General features: G+C 37.3%; 1 protein-coding gene across 3 annotated transcripts in view; it reads left to right on the forward strand.

Annotated features, from left to right (window-relative positions):
* Nucleotides 1–24,680, forward strand: part of BCAR3 (BCAR3 adaptor protein, NSP family member) — an 85,687-nt gene that overhangs the window by 34,055 nt on the left and 26,952 nt on the right. For all 3 annotated transcript variants that reach the window (XM_058842868.1, XM_058842870.1, XM_058842869.1), the window contains 2 exons: nt 2,901–3,225; nt 16,991–17,030. In XM_058842868.1, the coding sequence (XP_058698851.1) occupies nt 2,901–3,225; nt 16,991–17,030 (365 nt within the window). The remainder of the gene's footprint in view (nt 1–2,900; nt 3,226–16,990; nt 17,031–24,680) is intronic.

Below are 24,680 nucleotides of genomic sequence, written 5' to 3' on the forward strand. Positions count from 1 at the left end.
GTTTTGCAGGGAAGATTGTTAGAAATATTATCAAAGTTGTACACATACTTGTGGCTAAGTGTGTTGCAAGTTCTTGAATGTAGGTGTTTTTGTAGTAACTGTGGAAGTCTACCTTGATTCCTCAAAACAGTACTCAGGTATGAATTTGAGGGTAAGAGATTAAATTTGTAAGTCATGTGAGTACTACTTAAAAGAAGCAATGATTAAGTCAACTCTGGGAGTTTGGTTTTGATTCTTAAGGGCTTCTTAGGAGTAGGGGTGAAATGGAAAATGCTGTGCATCAGGTAGTCATTAATTTGTTGAAAACACAGACTGTTGGATTGAAAACCTACTGTGTTGCTGTAAGAATTACTTTGTGATTGGGTTAGCAGAGGGAATTCTTAGCTTTCTTTGTGGATCCTCAAACATGAAGTGGTTGACAATTTCTCCTCACAGTAAGCCTATTGTGGACTCATCAGCTATTAAACCAAAGCTTTCTATGGTTACATTTATAACGGCTTGAGTTTGATACCTGCTTGCAGGTAATGTCCTGTGTTCCATTTCAGCGTAACTATGGGAGCCTTCCAGGAAAGGCTAAGGAAAACTCTCTAACAGGATAACCTGAACTGAAAGAGTTGGAATTCAGAGGTTTGGGGGTGGATTTTAGATAAACAAATGAGAAAGTACAATAATTGAGTACAGACTCTCAGCAGGCCTTGAAAGGAGAACAACAAGATTTGTATAATATGAACCAGCTAGCTTCCAGTTTTTCAGACTCCATAATCGATGTTTCTTGCTTTTCTACAGTGAATACACAAAGTTGAGTTTCAAATGATTGTGTGAATTATAAGAAGCCTTTTTTTACTTCAGTTGTTGGAGGTGATTTATGTCATTCTGTTCTAATAACGAAGCTGAATTTACAAGAAACAAGCTCACTCAGTTTGCTTTAGCTAGACGAGGTTGCAGGTTTATAGTAACTATTTGCATTTTTCATCTTCCTGTCTGTGGACCAGTTCTTTTGCTTAGAACAGTTGTAATGCAAAACTGACTTTACAGCAATTATTGTGAAAATAGTTACGAGATATTTTTAATACTTGCCAAAACTAGCAGAAACTGTGTCCTTTAACCACATCATAACTGGAGAGATGATTTAGTATTGCACATCAGTGTGATAATTTAGAGCAGAATTTTTGTGAGAATGCATTTTGGTTTCTTTAGGATTTTGTATTTTATTTGGATCTGAGTGACAAAAAAAATCCAGTTCTTTGCTAACACCTCAGATCTTTTCTACTCTTTTCATTGAGAAATGTGACCAGAGTTGAACAGATTCTCCCTAGGTAGAAGTGATATTGCCAGAGACTTTTCTACTATAGTGTATAGTACCTGTGCTTGACAGAGGCTTGGCAAATTGAAGAGTAAAAAAAAAAAAAAAAAAAAAAAAAAATTAATTACTGAGTATTTACTGTAGGACCTTCAATACAGGAGAATTGGGAAGGAATTTTTTGTTGAAGTCTGAAAACCTTATCCAGCTGGTGAATCTCTGCAATGCAGCTGCCAGGAAAAAGCAAAATTTTTACATACTCTTAGATCACCTTTAGGATTACTGTAAAAGTAAGCCTGTTACGGTAACCTCTGAGTAGAAGTAACAGTAGCTTCAGTGCAGGGACATTTTGATTGTAGCTATGATGGTAAGGCTGGAGAAGGGAGTGGGACTAGAGAGGCACTTCTGTTTTCCTTGCAACACCTGTGCATTCCTCAAAACAGGAGGAATTTTTGTGCAGCTGTAAGCAGCTGATTTCCAGGCTGCTGGGCCTTCAGGGTGCTCGTCTTATTTTTCAGCCTAGAACCTGACTGAGGTCAGAACAGATTCCCCCTGTCCATAACTGTTATTTCCAAAAGCGCTTCTGCTTTCTGAGTTCATATCAATCTCTGCAGCATCTGTGGCTGTTCCAGTTTCTATGGGAAGCACCTGGCTAACTCCTAGGTTAAATAATACAAGACTGTTTGCCCTTTAGGTCTGGTGGTATGTTCCATAGAGTGGCTTTTGCAGGCTAACACAATCCGCATAGGGTAAGGCTGCCTGTCTTCTGTAATACAACCCTATAAACTCTATAAACTGAGCACAGGGCAGCATTTTTTGAGGAACAGAACTATAATTTGTTAATGAGTGTGAAGTGTTTTCTTGCAAAGCTTTTTGCTCATGCTAACAGAAAAACCTGTACTGTACAGCAGACTGCAATTGATTGTACCAGAGACTGACAGCTATGCAAATCTCTGTGTCAACAGCGATTTGAGCCACCAGGCTGGGCATGCTGAAGAAGAGAATTCCAGTAATCTGTTCCTGCCCTTATCTCTTGGGTAGAGCCGTTTAGTTTACAGCCTGTTAGAAATATGTGACCAGTTATCTGCTAGATTTATTACTTGAGCAAGACTCCTTAGCAACAGGTTTTTCTTCATAGTGTGCCAGCTACTGGGTTTAAAAACAGTTCTTCCAAACCAAGCTGTACTGTCCTTAATTTTTTTACAAAATGTTCTTAAAACTTTGCTTGTTGTCAGTGATTCAAAGTTGATGTCTGAGTCTACAGAGGATGTGAAAAAGCAAAAAAGAGGAACTTTGTGGATAAAAATGGAGAATTGTTCAGAGCCCACTCTTGCATGTTTGTCCAAACTGGTTGTTTTCTGTTGTGACTTTCAACATGTATAAAGTTATATACATGTGTGTTTGATGTGCATTGGGAGCAGAGTGACTGGGTCTTGAGATATGACTGCCTCAATGCAAAGCAAAAGTTCAGTTTCAGATATCTTTGTTAGTCATACTACTTAATTTCCTTTAAGGACTTTGATGATTGATATACAGAATCTTGTTTTTGTTTAAAGAATAATAAAATAAAAATAAAGAAATCTTGTTTTTGTTTTTCCAGAACCAAAAATGATAGCTGCTGGAAAATTTTCAAGTCTTTCCAGAAACGGCCCAGTGAACCACCAGTTTTCATTAGCTTCTTCCATGGACCTTTTGACCACAAAACCTTCACCAATTGAGCATCGCTCAAACTCTTTTCAAGGCATCTCTATCCATGGCACTCTCCCCAGGAAGAAGAAGGGGACAGTTCCCTCTAGGTCTTGTGATATGTTTAGCCACGTAGGAACATTGCCTTACACCAGAGCACGGCAGCAGCCACCTTTTGTACAGGATGTTATAGAAGAGTACCCTCCAGAAAATGGAAAGAGCAGCAAACTCCATGCCAGGTATGTTGTAAAACCTTAATTTACATATGTTAGTTGCATAGGGATTATTCCATATTCTTCTAGGCCTCTAAAGGCCCAGTCATATGTACAGCTGTTTACTCTGAGGTTATATAACTATAGGTTATATATAGGTTACATAGGTTTACTGTGGAAGACCTAAATAATTTTTAATGACTGTGTCTTGCCTCTGCCTGTTTAAAAGGTGTAATATTGTGTGTACTAGTCCCATGGAGGAAAATTTTTTAAGTTACTGAATTGCTTTGATATGAGCCTTTGCATTGTTGCAACAGAGCAATTTTATACAAGACATCATAACTGTTCAAACTTGGTTTTGATTTGTAGTCAATGCAGTATGTCTGGGGGGCCGAGGAAAAGGGGAATGGTGTTCCAATTGTCTCTAATGACAAATTATCCCTATTTGTAATTCCTGCCCGACTTTGTGGCTAACATATGCATAACTCTTGAGAAAGACCTATACTCTTACAGCTAGCCTTTCTTTTTGGAACGTATTATCAGCATTGATATTTCATTGCTGACAAAAAGTAATCAGTTTTGTAAATGTTCTTTTTTTTGTTTCAATACTGAGTTCTGTAAAATGGGGAAAAAAGAACAGCTAACACAAGAAAAATTCAGTGTACAGCAGTAGATCAGTTAAAGACATGGAAATGAGAGAATGTTTTGTTGCTTGACTGATGGAGTTAAAGGCTGAGAAAATATATCCACGTTATAAGTTCTGAGTTAGGATCTACAACCATTCTGTGTTCACCACTACAATTTCTTGGTTTTCAAGTCTTGTGAGTGAAGAAGAATTCTAGTTAGGTAAGGTTGTGTGTGTAGAGTGGTTTGCTTGTGCTTTATGGGATCAAGCTTTCTTCTCACCCAAAAAGACTTTCTTCTCTATACCCCATTCATTTTAAAAGAAGAAGGGACCTAAGTAGGTTTAGTACTCCTCTGTCACTGATCTCTGAGATGTACCTGCTTACATGAACTGGCTTATAAACATCATGTGCTTCTTTTATTTATATATTTTTAGAGAATGCCAGCAGCCTGGGGTGTTGCCGTAAAAAGAATATGGTGATACACACTAAAGTTGTATTTTATATCTTAATTTTCAAGAGCAGTTACTAAACATGATTTTCTTGAGAGACCAAATCCTACTGATAATTTGTCTCATTAATATAACCTTGTCTTATAAAGAACACTTTGGCGTACAACCAGTTAGTGTGAAAACAGAATGCTTGAGAGGAGAATGTCAGGAAGGTCTGCCTGGTCAGAATGAAAACATAATGCTTTTGAATTAATAAAGAGATTCAAAGGATGTTGTTAGTGCAGCCTGTGAATAGAATTTGTGTCTATTGAGTCACAGCACCAAATGCTGTTCCTGTTTGATCTTTCAATTACTTTGCTAAAACACACTCTGAATGCTATGGTAACAACTTCTAACAATTGGTTTCTTTAATTTTTACAATGAATCATTATATGTTCTGCTCCATGACCTGACTGCACAGTTGTGTTAGAGCAGAAGACAATACCAACTTGGCAGTCATCAAATACATCATTTCTTGAATCTCCTTGCAATGACACTGTACTTTTCATTAGTTTACTTTAAAAGAAAATTGAGAAAGTCTGATTTTCCTGTGGTAAACAGTTTGCCATATGTGCTAAGGTATGCATTCTAATGCTAACACACACACTGAAATTATCTGGGCCTAATAGTATAGGGGAGTCAATGTTTCTTTATTAGTGTTTATTTTAAAAAGCCCTTTTACTTCAGTGTAGGAATTTGTGAAATAGTGTAACATTACAGGAATATTCTTTCTTCAGGAGTATATCAGTCTTTCATTGCTACAATGCTGTTTACAAAAACTGAACATGTGAGTACATATTTTAATGAAACATTTTCATGATGCACTATTCAAACCAAGTGCTGTGTTTGATGCCAGTGGGCCAGAGCTAATAGTCTTAAGGATTGCAATGTTCATGTGCAAATGGATACGAGTATTTTGAACTGTGGCTCAGTTGTGTCATTTTTTGATTAATTCTAACTTAAAAAACATAACTATGATAGCATTTCAGTAAGTCAAAGTGAGCAATATTCTTATAAATATATAAATACACATCATGTTACCTTGTGAAACAAAAAATAAGCCAAAGTGGTGAGAATAGGAAAACCATAATGAACTATGTAATTCCCTAATGGAATTCTTTTGATTCTAAAATTTTTATGGTAATGTGGAGAAATTATATTGCCAGTTTTCAATGCAATAAGAATGTGTTCTCTTCTTGGTTTGCAAATGTACATCTCTGCTAGTTAATTAGTTCCAGGGGAAAAAAATGGTTTTCTTTTTTAAAGAAGCTGACACCTGAGTTTTAGAATCTCTTGGAAATAATTAAATGGCCAGAGTTAGAGGAAGGTACTACCTTGGAAGGTAGTTTTATTAGCTAAAAAAGAATTCACTCTTGAACGTGAAGAACTTCACTTTTAAAAGAGAATTCTCACTTTAGCATGTAAAACTAAAGCTGCTTGTGCGTAATGTTCTTTATTATCTGACATTGATAATTAAACGTAAATAAAGCTTAATTGTAATTTCTCTTTGACCTGGTCCACGGGTTATCTTTATTTATTTAGTTCTGCCTTGTATTATGATACCTTTGTTTAAAGGAAAATCGTTCAAATTCTCATCTTTTGCTAGAACCAGTGGCTTTTCCTTTTTGGCCTGGGTCTTGGGGCTGCCATCAGTACACCCAGAATTTCCACTGCACTTGGATGATTATGGTCCTTCATGAGTGACATTACAGTTTAGCAGACTTGTGGCGTTTTCATGCTTTTTCATTAATGCAGCCAAATGTCCCGCATATAAACAGGACCTAAAAGCAATTCAGAATTATCACTACTACAGTGAGTTTAAGTGTGGTGATACGAACAGCTTCAAAGGTCTTTTTTGACAATCTATACCATTTCAGCTGGATGTCAGCAGTACTTAGGTAGTCTTGGGTTAATACAGTCATTATCTCTGTGGGCTTGGTACTGATATAAACATACTTGCATATTATCTCATTGTAGAGATGCAAGGAATTTCTGAGATGTTGTTAAAAACATGGAATAGAACAGAGACTTTCGCAAATGTCCCAAAGCAAAACTAGATTCCAGTATTGATACGGTGCAATCTGTTTCATGAGGCAGTGTGATTGCAAGAGAGAGCAGAGCATTTGCTTCTTCAACTGTCAGCTGACAGGTCTAGTGTTTTCTGCTCCTAAACTCATCACTGCCACATTCACTACTAAATTATGTCCTCAGGTGCCATATCCAAACATTTTTTGAACACTTTCAGGGATGGTAACTCCACCACTTCTCTGGACATTCTCTTGAAATGCTTTACTACCCTTTTGGTGGGGAAAAAAAATCCTAATAAATGTATTCCTAATATTCTAAAGCTCCCTTGGTGCAACTTGAAGCCATCTCCTCTTGTCCTCTCGTGCTGACAGTTGTTGCTTTATTGGTAAGCCAAACCACACACCAGGGAAAGAAAAAGAGAGAGGAGCATGAGGCATATTCTGAGGATTTTTTTGTCCAGTTGAGGTTTGAGTTGAAGTTAGTAGTGTTGCAAGATGCAAGAATCACAGAATACTGTGAGAAAGAAATGTATCTTTGATACCTCACTGTCAAACAGGTTCCAAGTTGTTTTGTAGGGAGAGATGTAATGCAAGTGGTATGGTGGGTTCAACATTGTGTTGTCAGTGAATCAGGCTAATAAAGATGTGATCTTCACAATCGGTTAAAAAGCAGTGAAGGAGAGAAAAGATACTAATTTCTCAGTACTGGTAATTTCTCTATTGCCTGCAAATAGCCTGTGTTCCTGTTGAAATAAACACAGTGTTTGACAAAATTAAGTGAAATTCAGTTTAATAACAGCTCCAGTGTGAAATTGTAAATTGTTAAGAGATCAGAAATAGGATCTAGATTTCCACAAAGTTGATGCTGTTGGTGGGCAAGGTGCTTTGAAAGAATTTAATGTCAATTTTAGGATGGACAGTGTAGCATAGCAAAAAAAAAAAAAAGCTAGACACAAAGTTCTTAGAAATAAGTTTATTATTTTTTTGTGCAGTTTGTAGAGTTATATGCCTTTTTTAAAGCTCTTAGTGTTTCAAAAGCCTTAGTGTCCACTTAAGACTTTTTGGAAAAGTTACTTAACTGCTAAAAATACATGTATGATAAATTCAGTATTTGAAAGAAAGAAAAATGAGTTAATTTTGCCTTTGCCCTGTATGTGTAGTATGGGATTCTGCAGAATAGAGCTTTGGATATTCTGGGAGAAACTGTGTGGTGGCCCATTTGCATTTATTCACTATCTTCCCTCTGCTGAGCCTACCCCTAGGAAGTGTTGAAGCACACCATCTGCCAGAAATGATCGCTCTAAGTTTTCATGCTAATTAAAGCTTTAAAACAAAGTTGACATTAATTTACACTGGCTGCTTCACATTATACAGGATGTTTGTGAGTATCTGCTGGTTTCATTTCTGTTTACTAGCTCTCTTTGCAGTAGCCGTTTCATTTGCTTGGACTTGCAAAGACAATTTTTTGTTCAAATTCCATTCTTACTCTATAAAGACATTTGAAAAAAACGAGTCACTGATAAACAGTAGGGTTGTATTGTTCAAATTGGCTTGGAATCAAAATACTTTGTGCATTTCTCTAAATAATATATGCTGGGTGCTTTGTTTTAGCACTATTCATGAGAGGTTCTGACCTACCAGCTGGTCAGAATTTGATTTTCTTTTTTTGAAGCTTTAGTTTTAACTGTGTATGAATTTGAAGTGTAGAGTAGTAACTACAGAACTATAATTTTAATCTTTTCTTCTTTGCTTCTGTTTTAATTTTTTATTCTCAAGCCCAGTAAATTCCTGGCTATGCTATAAGTACTGATTGTGATTATACTTAAAACACTACTGTTTCCATTGATAACAATGAAACAATACATTTTTGTAGGTAGACAAGGCATAGCAGCTTGGTTTTTTACACTGCCAAGGTCTCAAGTGTGAACTGTCCATATACAGTGGTTTTTTGACATGGTTTCAGGCAAATTAGAAAAATTCAATCTGGAAGGTGTGGGGAGCCGTGGAAGAAAAGATTTTTAATTGCTTGATTCTTTCACTAAGGAAATGGGCAGACCAGTAACTCTTAATATCTTCAAGGGCTCATTGAACCTTATTGCAAAAGATCAAAATGTGATCTTTTGATAGCCTGTAAACTGAAGTGTATTTTATAGACTGGCCCTAATTATCTACACAGAGGAGCAAAGAATACACTTATTTTCTGTAGTTCTGGAAGTATGGTGTGTGTGACTACATATTCAGTTAGACTTCAGTCTCTTATTTTGAGTGCTGGTCAGCAGACTTTTTTTTTCCTCTTGTTTTTCTATGTCAGCTGTTTCAGATGAAGAGCTCTCATCTAGCACTGGACTTTGTACTGCTGTAGCAGAGAGTAGAGTAGATTAGTTTATCTGCTTGTTTAGGATGTTCTCTTCTGAATTTCTGATCTTCAAGGCTCTGCATGTTTGGCTGGATAATCCTCACATACTTGTCTCATATAACTGTCCAGGAAAAAATAAAAACATGTTCAGTTTTAACCTTGACTAATACCACTGACATTTACAGGGTAACTCCATCAGCTAAGCAAGCTCACTGTTCTCTACAGTGCTTGCCCTTGTCCTTGCAGGACAGAACATTTGGAAGTTGGCAAGGTGTTAGTCTTGAAGTATAAAGCTATTAATGACTGAATTCTGGGTTCCCTAAACTTTTCCTGTTCTCTTAGTGGTATTACCACAATAGAACAGACCTGCTGAAGTCCTTGAATTGACAGTTGAATTATGAAGGAAAAGAGTTGGCAAGGCTGTACTTGGTGAGGAGAACACTATTCAGGGATTTTCTTTATCCTTGTAAGAATTTGCAGCCTGTTTTGCTTCTCCAGATGCTGCAAATTTTGCTCTTCTTTGGATTTGGAGAATGGGGTGGATCAGGTATTTAGACAGCATTTATTTTTTTCTGACTAGTGATTTTGAAAACATGATTTGTTGGATAATTTTAATTTAAATTTGTGCTATTTTTTATATTAATACTGTGTATATTAATGATTAAGTGCACTTCAAAAATTAAAAATAATTTTTAATCAAGATTTTAATATATCAAGTAAAATAAGTATTTTATATGTTTCCATTGGGGAGTAAAGTGAGTAATACTGGGTTTTTTTGGTTTATAAAATGCAGTGTAGTTCTTCAAGTATGGAAATATTTGCAAGATTACCAGGAAGAAGACCAATACCATGGTTCCCTTTTAAATTTTAGGATTAGGTGGGGAGGAAGTTTTATAAATGCACAAAATTTTGAAAGTGAAAATAGTTATGGTTTTGGTGTAATGCCTGAAACGACTTCTTAGTATGAGTTTCGTTTTTAAAAAACCTGAACCAAACTGTTCATATGTGGTTGTATTTCTTAATTAAGAGTAACATAAGCGTGTTGAATCTGGGGTTAGGGAATATCTCATTGACTTCTTCCATGCACAGGTTTTTCAAATGGAAGAATTCCTTAGATGCTGCCAATACTTCATGTTTTTTGTCACAGATTTTCCTGCTCTTTCTCTTGATGTATCCTGTTCCCTTGTCTACCTGCACACCTCTGCTGTCTCAGAGGTGGAGCAGAGCTACCCACTAAAGCTGGTAGTTGTTTGTGGTAGAAGGAATGCTGTGTTGGATAAGCAGAGAATAGCCAATGTTATCTGCTTATGTTCAGTATCAAATCCTCTTATCCTTTAACTCTTGGGGTTTTTTGTTTTGCCTTGTCTACCTTTTCTTTTTAGCCCCTCTGTCCATTGTTGGGTTCAGATTCTTCTGTTGTGAAGTTTTGCTTCACCTGTTTGTTCTCATTTGATGTTCACATCCTCTTTCTTTGCTTGGTGGATGTGACCCTGCAGAACCAGTGCTTCACTTCTTGATTTTTATGGGGATTTTGGAAATCTGCCCACGTGGAATCTTCAGAGAGGGAAATGAGGAAAACAGGACAAAATGTCTCAAGAAGAGAGACCATCTCTCCAGTATTCGAGATGAATTAAACCACAGTCCTTCAGCTCCTGAGCAGAGGAACTGAAGTTACTTATGGGATGAACACAGTTGTATTATTGTTTGAAATTAAATGTGGGATCATGACCTTGTTGTTAATGTACAACTTGCTAGGTAAACTTGAGCCCAAATCCCTCAAAGCCCCTAGGAAAATTAGTCAGTGTTATTTTTCAAAAACTTCCTGAAAAGTTCTGCTTTTTCTGACTGTTTCTTCTTTGAGCAGAGAGCACTGTATGTGTAGTGGGAAGTTTCTTGAATCACTCCTTCCATCACACCCAAATCCCCTTCCCTGGCTCTGCTGTTTTCTGGTCTCTTTCATAAGTGTTATGGAGTGCTCTATTCAGTTGTACCAATGCTAAATTGCTTCCTTATCCTGCCTCCTGTTCACAGGCAAGCAGTTGTTTTCCTTTCTGTCCCTTTCATGCTCTAAATAGTAGTTAAATGTTAGGTAGGGGAGTGTATTCCTAATGCTTACTTGTGATATCCAATGCAGGGAGGCATCTGATGTGACGAGCTTTTTAAGGTGGGCTAAGAGAATAGACAGGGAGGACAATACTTCCACTGTCATCTTCAGTATCAAAGCCATGTATTACCATTCCTATGCTTCAGTCCAAATATACATTCCTGAAAGACTTATTAGCCAGGTGAGAAACATACTTTGTGAGTAAATTGTACCTAGAATTAGATGCATTTCAGATTAATTAATGGAGATTGTGATTCTACTGAACATTTGTCAATGTCTTTTTTTGAATACACATATTTATTTTGTAAGGTTATATTGATTTTGAACACTTGGAATTTTGTGGCACTGGATTCAGGATAACTGTGCAGCAACTAAAACACTCACTGTAAAGAGTTGCCAACTGAAGATACAAGTCAACAGGCAACAGGACATACATAAACAGGGAATGTAGTAACAGTGCCTGTTTGGGATAAGCAATAGTCTTGCTGCCCAACCACTACTTCAATAGAATAGGTCTTGGGATAGAAGATTTAAGAAGGGCTTTGAGGGACAGTTTTGGCTTTTGTAGGCCTAAATGTTAAGGAAAATAGGAAAAAGAATGGAGGTGCCTGGTCTGAGATTTTGAACAGGTTGTAGAGACTGGTACTGTGTGTGGTGCAGAAAAAGAAATTCTTCTGGAAAAGATAGAAAAAAATGTGTTGGTTTTTCTGCTGCAATAGGTAAACTGGAGCAAGTTGGAGGCATGCAGGTTGAAGTGGTAAAAGTAAATTGCTGAAACATTATCACTGCTGGGGCATTCTGAACAAATAGAAGTTGAAAGTTTATTTAATTCAAGGAAAAGTACATTGCATCTCTTCTTGAGTTTTAATTACTGGAGTCCCTGCTGTTCTTGTGTGCACTGCAGGTCATCACACAGTTAGTCATAGCAGTTAGCACTTCTTTCCACTGGTGTTTGAATGAGTCATGTCCATGGTGCTGTGCAGCTGTAGGCAGGAGGGTGGAATGCCCTTTGGAATGTAGCAGAAGTGCGTGTGTGAAGCAGAAGCTGCTGGGGGGTAAAATCAGTGGATCTTTTACTCTAGTTCGCAGTACAAATAAAATCAGTCTGTGTTACATATACTAAAACATGCCATGTCCAGCATGCTCCAACTTGTACCTTCATACTTAAGTAGTGTGTATTTAAAAAATCTACAGAGATGAAGAGATTTCAAAGACACAAACTGAAGAAGGTATGAGATCCCATCTGGTTGTTTTACAGCAGTTCTGTCAGCAGCCGTGCAACAGCTTGGTACATTTTGAGGGTCTCAGGCTCCCTTTGAGCCTCTATTGTCTTTACTCAGATTTGGCATTGGCACCATTGGTGTTGGAACTATTGAGAAGATAGTTCGCATGATTTCTCTTTCAATGGGGTAGAAAGGAGATGCTTTTCAAAACATCCCCAGGAAAAGTCACTTTAAAATGAACAGACAAATATATTTTCATACATCAAATACTGGCAATGTGTCCCAATATTTTTCCCACAGCACAGTTATAAAAGTGTGAAGTAGCACACAGCTGACTCAGGGCCACTCAGCAGTTTCCACCACTGAAAGAGTGTTTATATGGGAGTTGAATGATAGCAAGGATTTGAGCAACTTGATAATACTGTTGTGTCTGCACTTAAATTTTGTTAAAGTTATCACCGCTTATGTATAATTGTAGCTGATGGTTCCGTGAAGATGCCAAGGGCCTGGAAAATGCAGATGCTTCATATGGCTTAGTGTGTAAAGGTCTGCAGGAATTTTATAGCACCAGTGATGAGAGGAGGTAATGTACAATGTTAGAAAGGTGGAAGTTTTCATAGAATCAAACAGCTAAAGATTACAGCATCTCTGCTTAAAGATTTTTTATTGAAGCAGTCCTATAGAGAACTATTGGACAAACCTCAGAGTCTGAAAAACAGATGATATCTGAGTTACTGAATAATGGATGTTGGGATTGAATGCCAGGATTTGGCTTTTCAATTCCAGCATTGATTGTGAGTATGTAAGAATTTTATCAAATATTTTTGAAGAGTGACTAGTTACCAGGATATTAAAGTTTCCTTTACCCAATTTTCATGTTTGGTTGCTCATTGTCTTCAAATCCATGCAGGATTTGAAACTGGCAGTATGACAGTATTTAGTTTGTCATACCAGAAGTATGATTCAGGTTGCTTATAGTGATTTTTTTTTTTCCCTTCATTTTAGCCAGTGACTGTTCATAGTGACATGCCTTCAAAAGGGCATTTTTTTAAAAATCTTTTAACACTCCCCGCATGTTTGACTATTGTTTAGAGGTACTGGGAAGTAGAGAACTATCGTCCAATAACAGCTGTATTCCATCCCCTTTTCTCATATCAGTCAGCTCTAGTTATATTTCAAAGGGGTCCTCATACAATGATAATTCCTATTTTCTGAGAAGCTGTGTTGTTTCTCATAGTGGTCAAATGTGTCACTACTTGCTCATAGACAGTCAGTGCCAACCAGTATGACACCAAACCCTTTATTCTTGCAACAAATGTTGCTGTGGGGAGAAGAGGGAAGCAAAAGAGCACCTTCACATTTTTTGTTTTCTTGCCTTCATCTTTTTCTGGGGTTGCTGAAGCTCCACACTTGTTTGCAAGCTCTGTGTATTTTCTTGGGCATATCAGCAAGAAACCCATGCATGAAAAAAAGCACATAAGAATCTTGATAAAAATCTTGAAACTGGATTGAGAAGAAATTGAGATAATTTCCAAGGACTGCTAGGGAGAGATTAAATGGTTGTATGTCTGCAAGATCAGCCAACATTGAAAAAGGGGTTGTCAGATGTCAGTCTCTAGAGAGAATGTGTTTCTGGCTAGGAAAAGCCTCAGAATCATGACAGCTAAGGTTGTGATGATTTCTTTTAGTGGTCAAATATTACTGGAGGAGTGTTTATGCTTACGCAATTTCCACACAGACCTTGTGCATGTGGAGGAGGCACCAGAGGATTTACACTACACAGGAGAATGGCTTAATTACATGTAACAAGTCAGGTGCTTTTTTTCTTCTTTTTTGTTCCTATGAGTAAAAACATGCTGGAAAGGGATTTTGTCACAAAGTGAGGTGATAGCAAGAGGTGGCATCAATAGCAATACCCAAAACAGCTGTGGGAGTCAGATTGCATCCCCCTTGTAAATTCCTGCCTGTGACAGAATGGATATGGAAAGAACATGAAGCCAATACTGTGTGTCCTAGAGCATACTTAGCTCAGTCTGAGGTCTTCTGAAAACTTCTTTGTTCCAGGGACATCATTCTGTATTAAAAATGCTTTTTATTGGACTGGAAGCAGATCGTATATGATTATTAGGAAACCAAAATGCGTAATAAAATCCAATCTATGTGCCTCAGTTTACACAGGACTGGTTGACTGGTGCAGACTCTAATACATGAATGTTGTAGGTAAACAGGTGCAAATGAATACAGCTGTAAAGTCAAGCTTTTTATCAAGACAAACATTAGCATTATTTGAAAGTTAATAAAATCTGATTAAATATAAGAATTTAGTATTAATGAAACAAGCCTTCAGTTAAATTGATTCTGAGAGATGGCAGAACTTGCTGCTATCTTTCATCTGATCTGTTAGTCATTTGAAAGTATTCATATTTTTTCTACACATCTTCTAATATAGTAAATGAGAATGTGGATTCATCATTTTTTATTAAGATTCTTTGAGAGGGACAATGGAAAGGAAAAAACATACCATATTTTCCTGAACTTCATGACAATACAGATTTTCTTCACCAGGAGCACATGGCCTAAAGAAACATCACCATTGCTAACAGAGAGCTGAGATTCAGGAGTTAGTTTTATTAGGTTGCCTTCTAGTTATTTGGGCTAACTGCTTAATCTGGTTTTCTGCATGTAATGTGATAGTATTGTGGTGGAATCAAATGACCGGAAAATGCAGTAGTTAATCTTTACTATTAGTTACTATACATCAATAAAAGTTAGCATTCGTTGAAAATAACTTCAAAAAATTTGCATGAAGATGAAAGCTTAGATAACAAGGGAAGATGGGGAGAGCTTGGAGACGGGTATCTGACACAAATAGAGCTCCAACATAAACATCTTTCTATATGACTCAGGGTGAATTGCAGGATTTTGTTGTATATTTTGTTGTGGGTCAATTTACCAGATAAAACACTACAGTACTTGTGAAGATACTTGTTACACCATCCACTTCTCAAACCCAAACATTTTTAAAGCACTTTTGTCATGTGGATGCTGAAAGGAATGCAGGTCACTTCTTCTCTGCTCTCTTCTGAAGGTCCTGCTTTATGTACCTGTAAATAAACTGTTTTGTCTTAAAGCTTTTCTATCTCTTTCATTTTGCTTTGGCTTGATCTGTCCTAAAGATCGTTTGCCTTGTAGCCGAAGGTGGGAACTGGAGTCTGTAGGAAGGCTGGCCTGCAGGAGTGCAGGTTGTAAGTGCAGCCCATAACAAGACATGCTCGCTGCCAGAGTAAGCAGGTTTGTTCTTTCACAGTGTGTTGCATATGCAGTGCTGATAGACCCTTTGTCCTGAGAGATTCCACAGGCAAATGAAGAACTAAACTGCAGAGTTTTTTAGGAGCATTTGGTGCTGGAACAACTTCCCACAGATCATTTGAATGTGAGAAGAATTCAGGCATGCTTAATGACTTTGCTGAACTGATTAAAAATGGGATTTCTTTTTTCCCAGTCAAATTGCAAAGTGTTGAGAAGAAAAACATCTGTTTAGAAGCTTTATTTTCTTTTTTCCTATGTGCTTCACCCCTGTGTATTCTGCTATGCTTGTACATGCTTTATGCTCATACAATTATCAAACTGACCCTTCTTTGTATATTGCATAGGAGAAAGTTTCAGATGGTCCAAATTCTATTTCCATTGAATTTTCCAGATTTTTATTCTTTTAAACATCAGTTGAGAATGTAATTTGGCCCTTGATGATTACTGAGATAATGTGAAACAGCAACACATGATACAGCCTGAACAGTTGAGCACCATCATTCTATGGGGAAGGCTCAGTGTTCTGATATTCTCGATTAAAAGCTGAGTATATTCTGGATTAAAAATTGAGTATAAAATAATAACATAGTTTCAGGTGATATGCAGGTACATTCAAAACAACAGAGGGAATCCAGAGACTGTTTTCTGGATTGATTAATTCCAGTGTAACCCAAATTCTGCATTTCTGAAGCTGCTTATTAGGTTTCTAGTGTTACATCTTTGCAACAGCTTCCACCAAAAAGGATCCTGTTTATAAATTTATAGAGATCTATTGTCCATGTGGCAAACTTGATTGCTGTAACAAGTGCCAGCTCCCTCTCTAAAGTTTGCATGGTTTTTGTTGTGCTGTTACATGTTTATAGTTGAGGGCAGTACCATGTGTGTCATCCCAGGTTCTGTAGAAAACATCCAGTAATGTACTACAAACTCTGTTAACCTGATAGTTCTCAAATAAAAACAAATGTAAAAAATGCTTTGAAATAAAAATAAATATATATTTTATGGAAACAGTTGTAACACTGCAAGGCTCTTCAGTTAGGCTTCTGTGCCCTTTGCCATCTGTCTGTCTAGAAAACCTATGATGAGATTTTTATTTTTAGATTAGGGCAATGACTTGACTATCTGGTGTTCAAATAGTTGTGATGCTGAAATTATTATTTTGAGAACTTCTGTGTATATATATAAAATGAATGTAGTACTTTCTATTTCCTGTAAGTAGTGCCCTCCCAGTGCTATCGGAGGCAGTAGCTTAAATGGGAAAACATAAAAGTGAAGAAATAAATTTAAAAGCCATTGGGAGAGCTCTCTTTTAAATTTATTTCAAGTATTTTAGGTGGCAAGTAATTATTTCAGCCACCTGTTGAAATGTCAAGATTTTTTTATTTGCTTGAAATGGTATAATTAACTTTTTTTCTTAAATTAAGTACTATTGGCTCTACTACCTGTCCTAGAGGAAATCAGTGGTTTATACATTTGTTAAAAATATGATAGCACAGGCTACCTGTCTCAAACACACAACTTTAAGCAAGAATTTTAGTGTGACCTTGTAGTATATTGCTCCTATGAATGCATCTCTTCAGTATGAGATTATATTTGGATTTACCATTTTTTGTTTGTTTTTTCTGTCTGTCCTTCTCTCCTGGTACCGTTTTCTTACAGAGATCAGAATATTCTGGATCCTGCGTTGGAATATGTTAAGGTAAGGTACTGTTTCTTACCCTCAGAATATTTTATTTGGTCTATACCCAGCACTGACAGAGCATTTCCAGTCATTTGTAGGTAAATAGTGCAACTGTCTATCTTTTAGTACAGATAAACTAAACTTATATGTCAGACTGTTTCTTAAAGCTTCAGTGAAATACTTGTGGTCATTGTACTTTGGGTGTAGGTTGCATTTTTATATGGGGCTTCTTTACAGTTACATGGTGACTGCTTAAATTCTTGCTTTGGTTAGCAGATTAAAAGAAGCTGTATTTTTTGCTTATAGATTTTTGGGGAAGTAAAGAAACACATCTGAAAATATAATAAAAATGACAAAATTAGGTTTACAGTTCTAGCATATACTTACTAAAATTACAGGTAAAAAATAACTTCTGGTCCAAAACATGGTTGGAAAAGTGGCTGCCACAGGAGACTCTCAGAGCAGCTGCTGGATTTCTGCTCCGAACAGGTAGTTCAGTGTTGTGAGATCCCTGGCCTCAATCGCAGCCTGAAGTTGGGATATGGTAGAGAAGGTCAAAATCTTTCTCAAGAGCACTGTGGAAGAGGGGATGCCAGAGGCAACAAAGTGGTGGCATGTTAATTGCTGTATTTAATTTACTGTGTATCTCTCACTGTGCTGTACTGAGTATGCTGTTACAGTTTTAATAATGTGACTAAGTAGAAGGCAGAAGTATCATGTGCCAATTCATCAATATGTGTGTCTTGTCTTGTTGCAGCAAGTTCTGTATTATAAATGTGGTTTCTGGTTTTTTCAACTTTTCTAGTAGAAGCTTGTCTTGGACTCTTGTCGGTAGCAGTGTTACTAAGCTTAGTTATTAAAACTTTGATGTTGAGGAGGAAAGCCTGGGGAAAAGAAACCATGTGAGGGAGAATACACGGGTTACCAGTCCCTTCTCTTCCCCTTTCTTTTCCAGTTTTTCCTGTCTATATACCTCCCTTCAGTGAACTGCAAGTTTGGATCCTAGTTCAGTGGTGTTAAAACAGGCATTCTAGACAACTCAAACTACAACTTCGAAAAATATTAAGAAATTGCTTTCTATTAAATATAACTCCCCAAAACATTTTTTGTATGTAAAAGTCTGCATTGCTAATAAAACTGATTCCAGAAATGTGTTCTTGCACAGAAATCAATCAATCATAAACTGGCAAGAGACCTCTTTTTTTTATCTCGTTTATCAGTTAACTCTAACTGTAAAAGTTGTGCGTGAATTCATACCAACAGGATCTTGGACTCCCTTTGTTGGCTTCAGTTTGAGCAAGTATGTGTTCATTGTCTTCTGTAACTTTTTATATTAATGTTGATAAATTTTCCAGATCCTCAAATACATTATGGTGGCAGGTATAAACTGCCAAACACTAACTTTCTCAAGTTTGAAAAAATAGATTTCTGCAGCATGTTTATACCACCACTGCCATTTGGACAAGTCTCTTTGGTATATAACTGGTATGTAGTTTGAGCTAGCAGGAAGGCTTTGACAGATGTTGCTTAAGTGATAAAAAAATACCTTAAAATGAAAAAGAGATAGTAAGAGAAGAGGGAAAAAACAAGAGCACTTTTGGGAATCATATTTTGCTGATTCAGGATATGCAAGTTCTGAGTAGTACGTTTATATTTCTAGTGTGCAGGAAAATATAGTTAATATTGTCTCTCAACAGAGAAGTGTTGATTTACTGACTGAAAACACATATAAATTTGATTATGAATCATGTGTGATGTATCACTCACACATAAAACTCACACTGGAACTAATTGTACATTGTAATTGTAAAAAGTCTTGATACTGATTCTTGTTTCTCTCATATTGCTATTCAGGCTGTAAAGAGAAGAGAGACTTTGGATTAATTTGCCTTGAAAGAATTGTGTTATCTTGAAGTAATACATGGCACAAATTTAAGTTGTGTTAGGGCAGTTTGGCTGCTGGCAGTTCTACCCAGGAGTTAACAGCCCAAGCAAATTGTACTGTGTCAGGGCCCTGAGGGAAGCAATTGTTCTCAGATGTCCTGGCCAGCCCCTGGGTGAGGGCTGCATCAGGCTGCACCTTCAGACCCTGCCTCAGTTCTTCAGAGGGTGTTTCTGCCCCTAGTCCTGCTTCCAAGTGCTCTGTGGGAAGCGCAGGACAGACTTTATACCTGGCCTGTTACCTCTCTTGTCTGAGGCTCTCTGGAATGTGATAGGACCTGTTGATCTCATCACCCTGCTCACCTTGGTTGGGTCTGGGTGCTGTGGGACTGTGCCTTGTTGTGAGCACATTGCCCACCCTGTGCTCAGCTTGCTGTCCCGCAGGGAGCAGCCCCAGTCCTGTTGTCCCTGACACGCTGGTTGGAGGTAGCTATTTTGATGGATTCAAATAGGTGCTGTTCTCGTAACTGATGCACTTTATCAGGCTGCACAGTCATACCTACTCTCCTTTAAGACAAGATGGTTTAAGAAGCAGTTTCACAAAAAGACCTGGGCACAGAGCAGTGTGCTGGTTCATTATGCTGCTTTTAGTTGTGTGCTGGCTCACAGTGAGAAGAACATCATCGTGTCTCTTGTGGCTGTAGTAACTACAAGCAGATAGACTGATGGTAAACTTTGAAGCTGAGTGTAGCACTGTGCTTTTTAACAAACCTTTCTTTGAAGAAATCTGATGACTTAAAGTAATATAAAAAAATCCTTGTATTCAGAAATATTCTGAATAGAGGAAATTCAAAATAAATTGGTGTTTTCTGCTGTTTTATTCTGTTCAAGATATAAGGCAGAAAATACTGATTATAGAATTTTTTTAAGAGAATGTTCTGTATAGATGAAATGTGGTTTCTAACTATTTAAATTACATTGCTCACAAGTTGCAGTTCACTACAGCTTGAATATTGATGCATTAGTTCAATCAGTATATAAAGAGCTAATTATACAAAAGCAAGTTTTAAGGGAGAAAAAAATGTACTGATTTGTTGGAAGTCTGAGTATACTGAAGTGTCCATATGGCTTCAACTCTTCCTTTGTATTCACAGTGCTGCTGAAACCATGGTCACAGTTAAATGGCTCTTTCAAAAAAAACCTTTTATGGTAGAAGTGAAAACAGGCCAGACTGCTTTGAGTCAGGCTGCTACCCAAGTCATGAAAGAGATTGAGGGACACAATAGCACGTTGTACATTCTGTGAGATTTTTACAAGTTTTATGAACCAAATAATAGATCCATTGGTAGCCTCTGCAGGTTCTTCCCACACCCTTAGTCTGCACATCCACAGAATAGATTCCTGCAGCAAGGGAGAAACAATCAAGTGCTGGCAGATTAGAGTGTGTCAGAGAACTTTTTGTGAGTCATTTTGATCAAATTCATGTGAACTAAAGATAGCTTTTGGTCCCATTCCTATTCACTATAAATACTTTAGGATTTTTTTATAGAAATCTGTGCTGTAATCATTGAATCTATATCAGGGTGAAAAGGAAAAAAAAAGTTTTCTCCTTTCAGGTAAACCTTTCAAGCACTTCCTGTGGAAATAGTGCTTAATAATTATAAAAATGCATATCAGCAGCGACTTAATAAATATTACTGTGGCCTGAAATTTTGGAGCTGTATTTTATTCCAATAGTAGAAAGATTTCAAAATTTATGACTGTCGCTCAGCATGGTCATGAGGGAAGTTTATATTTAGATTCAGACTTGAAAAAACTGTTTCTTGTTTAAGGAAGTTACAGCTGCAGAAAAAGAGTTTCTTGTGAAGTTCTACTGGAGGATTCTTGTTTGTCTCAGCCCCACACTGTTAATTTTTCTCCCTATGTTTACTCTTCTTTGATTTTGTTAGAAAGCAAAGTGTCATAGAAATTACTGTCATTCATCATGTACTTGGTTGGTGCAGCTGAAAATAAAATTCTGATGACATTCCAGTGTGTTGATCATTATCTACAGCTTTGCAAGATAGTACAATATTTTGTGGGTTTAATTCAACTTCAGGGAACTTATTTCAGGTTATGAGATTTATTGATGCAGTTTGTATAGTTAATTGCACAAATTCGTAATGTTGTGGTTGTCAATCCAGTATATAGGTGTGGGTGTTTTGACTCTCACCATTCTACTGGCTGAAGATATTATGGTAAGAGGGTGATCAATAGCAAAGTTTATATGTGTGTATGTAAGTTTAGGAGAATTTAGAAAAAAATCTGTGTCAGTGTGACAAGTTTGGGAAACAATTTTTCCTGATGACAGCGAAATTTCCTTGCAAGCTGCCTTTTTTAGACATGGAAACATATTAGAGAAATCCCCACCTCACTGGAAAACTTGCCAAGTCCAGTGTATTCCAGTTCATGCTGTGTATCACACTCCTGCAGAGACTTGCCTGTTGAGATGCGAGCTGGGGCTTGTGAGCAGAAAGGTTGTTGGGTTTCTGCGTTGTCTGACAGCATTAAGTAGCAGAGCTGGGAGGAATGCCTGACACTAAGGCACCACATGATCAGGAAGTTCTCTTTGAATCTGAGGGGTGGTTTAAGGACTTCTTTGCCACACATTTTGCAACTGCAGCAAGAACAACAGTATCCCAGAAGGTGCAGTTATCAGATGGAATGTGCTTTTCTGAGGAGAGAAGCAATATGCCCATGTGGCCAGCTTGGACTTTACACATCTCTGTCACTACGGATTTCTCATCCAACTCAAAGATCGTCAGTGATGTCAGTAAGGCTAGAGACAGAGACATTTCCTCTTATGTTTCTTTGCTTAGCAGCAACAGAAGCTTCACAAACATCATTCCACAGCAGTTGCCTCTTGTATGTAAGCTGTGAAATTCAGACATACAAGATTTTGTTAGAGCCTATCTCATATTAAATGCACGTAATTTTCGGTCTCAAGGAAACCTTGGGTTTGATTCTCGATGGATGGTTGCTGATTGTGCACTGCCCTCTGCTGGAAAATAAACGCTTGACTTGATATTTTTAATCGCGTCACGGTTATTCAAATCACGTTTCATAATAATTTTTTTGTAATTCTCATAGGACTGTTGGAAGTTGGTTGCTTTTTCTCAAGAGGCACGGAAGGGGGAAGAGATTTTTCCCCTCCTCCCTGTCATTAAGTTATAGAAGTAGGTCCTTGAGAGGGAACTTGAGAATTTTCTTTTGTCAGGGTGTCCCTGAGATTGTTAGAAAAAACATTGATTTCTCCAAAACTTCCAACAAAAGAGATTCCTTATGATCCCAAAACAATCTGCTGCACCTCCCAAACTAAATTAATCAAATGATCTTTTAATTGTTATTGTGGGAAAAATTTTCCTAAATTGTGATATTTTGCATGTAGAGGGGTTTTTGTTAGTGGGGATTTTTGGTTGGTTTTGTCCCTCTGTCTTCTATTCATAACCTATATTTGATTTTCTAGTGGGATAAGTTTCTGTTGCAATAAGCTGGACAAAGCATCTTGTCTTTTTGTCCTGTTCTGGTGAGAGCAAAATTTCCGGTATTAGAAATTTTTTTTTCAGCCTTATAATAGGCTTATTTCTTATAATGTCTGCCTTTTCTCTACTTAAAAGGGTCAACAATTTCTTTAAATATGTTTGATAATTGTTCCTAAAAGTTTTTATCAGCCCAGGAAAAAATAAAAAAATACTGAAGGAGTTACATATATTGGTGAAATTCAGCAGTTCTCAAATATTTAATTTCCCTGAAATGATGGTGAGAATCTTGCCTTGCTCATTTTGGAGTTAAAGAAAATTTATCTTATTTGATATAATGCAGTTATTCATAATTGGTGGTGGAATGTAACACACAAGTTTCAGTATTTTCTCATGTTGAATTTCATTTGACCAACAGGCTGGTCTCTCAAAATAAGGTTGAGTCAGTAGCTCTGTAGTGGATTGGCTGCAAAGTGATGAATAAAGTGTAAGCTGGTGTTTGCAGTAAATTATGCAGGAAGTATGATTCTACAGCTCTGTAAGGCAATGCACTTTCAGTCTACTGTCCTAGTTCATGCTTCCCTAGAATATTTCCTTATCCTGTTCCTGTTAGGAGCTATTTGCTCTTTCCCAGCCCCCAGTTCCTGACTGGCCTGGTTAACTGAGTTTTTCTGTAGTTGCTTGGGTTTGTGGGTTCTTTTGGTTGGTTGAGGGTTTGGGGTTTTGTGGGTTAGGGGTGAGGGGAGGTAGTGTACTGTGAGGAGAAATTTTTTTTCTTTGTGAATGATAATCCTTATGTAAATTGAGTCAAATGGATAGTGGCTTTCTGATTATTCTGGCCTTCATTATGAAGTCTTTTAGGAGTGCCTTCCCCTCTCCTGATGCTGAAATGGAGTTTAGGGTATTTTGCTTATGGGAGCATCTTCTGTAATGCTGAGGGTGCTTTAGTAAATATAAAATGCTGATAATTCTTAGAGCAGCAAGCATCCTCTCTTTGCATGTTAATGGTTAATCTTACATGTTATCCTACCGCGGGTTTGACCCAGTTAATGTTTGTATTCTATTTCTGTTATTACTCATTAACTCTCAAGTAATGTCTGGTCTAGAGTCCTCAAAACCCACTACATGCACTGATTTTTAAGTTGACTATAAAATTACTTTGCTTTAATTTCCTTAGAAATTGCACCAATAGTAATACTAGTGGCAGTAGCTACTTAGTTGGCCTTTTCAATACCTTTGTTAGAGGATCAGTAACTACTGTCAGGTCTTATTTACAAATGAGAAACATAAGCTGGAAAGGTCTGGATCTAAAATATGTCATAGAAGTCCTGGGGTAAAGAAAACAGGGTATTATTTTATCTTTGGTGATCTTGTGAAACTTGGATTTAAACAATGGCCTGTTTTCTCCAAAATACTAATCCCAGTGGCTCTGAAATGCTGACACTTGCCACAGAATGGTTTGGGTTGGCAGGGACCTCGAAAGATACCTAGTTACAATCCCCTGCCTTGTGCAGGGGCACTTTTCGTTAGACAAGGTTTTTCAGGGCCCCATCCAACCTGGCCTTTTGATAATACACCCAAGTCAAAATGTCAGAGAAAGCAGATATGGGTACATGGTGATGTGCATTTACTTTTCAAAGAAAGAAGGGGAAAAAACGGGGGCTGTTTTTTAGTTTTCATAGTTTTGAAGATGGACTAATAGCAAAAGCTGTCAGGGACACGGAAATATTTATATTTAACTCCATGCAACACCTTACTGTTGATCTTTCACTGTATCTAAGCTCATGAGCCACAAGGGGGAGTGAGTATATAATGTGTGGAGAGCAGATGATGTTAATTTTTTTTTAAGCATTTTGGGTCCTCTTACTGATAAAGCCTAGAAGGGTAAAGCTCCTAATCTCTCAGACTTGTGTTTACAGATAATAATTAGAGTAAGACTGGTACATTGTGACTGTCTGTCTTGCCTCTTTTTGGAGACACACTGAGATACAGTTTAGCCTGCAGGGAGGGCAGCAGAAGAGCATTGGGATATTTCAGTTGGGATGTCATCTACTGCTGTGTGCTGTCAAAGGAGCAGGTTGGTCTGATATTTTTGTATGTTGGCTATTTATAGAAAATAAGCATCTACACAAATAATGGAGCATAATGTTACATTGGCTATCTAGAATACCTAGAGGTCATTTGCCGCCATGTCCTCAAATCCTTTTGTTAGTAAAATGTTGCAAGACTTGAAAAGGCAAGCTCTGACAGAACCAAGTGACTTGTAAGT

The sequence above is a fragment of the Poecile atricapillus genome, chromosome 7, assembly GCF_030490865.1.
Source record: "Poecile atricapillus isolate bPoeAtr1 chromosome 7, bPoeAtr1.hap1, whole genome shotgun sequence".
NCBI classification, from domain to species: domain Eukaryota; kingdom Metazoa; phylum Chordata; class Aves; order Passeriformes; family Paridae; genus Poecile; species Poecile atricapillus.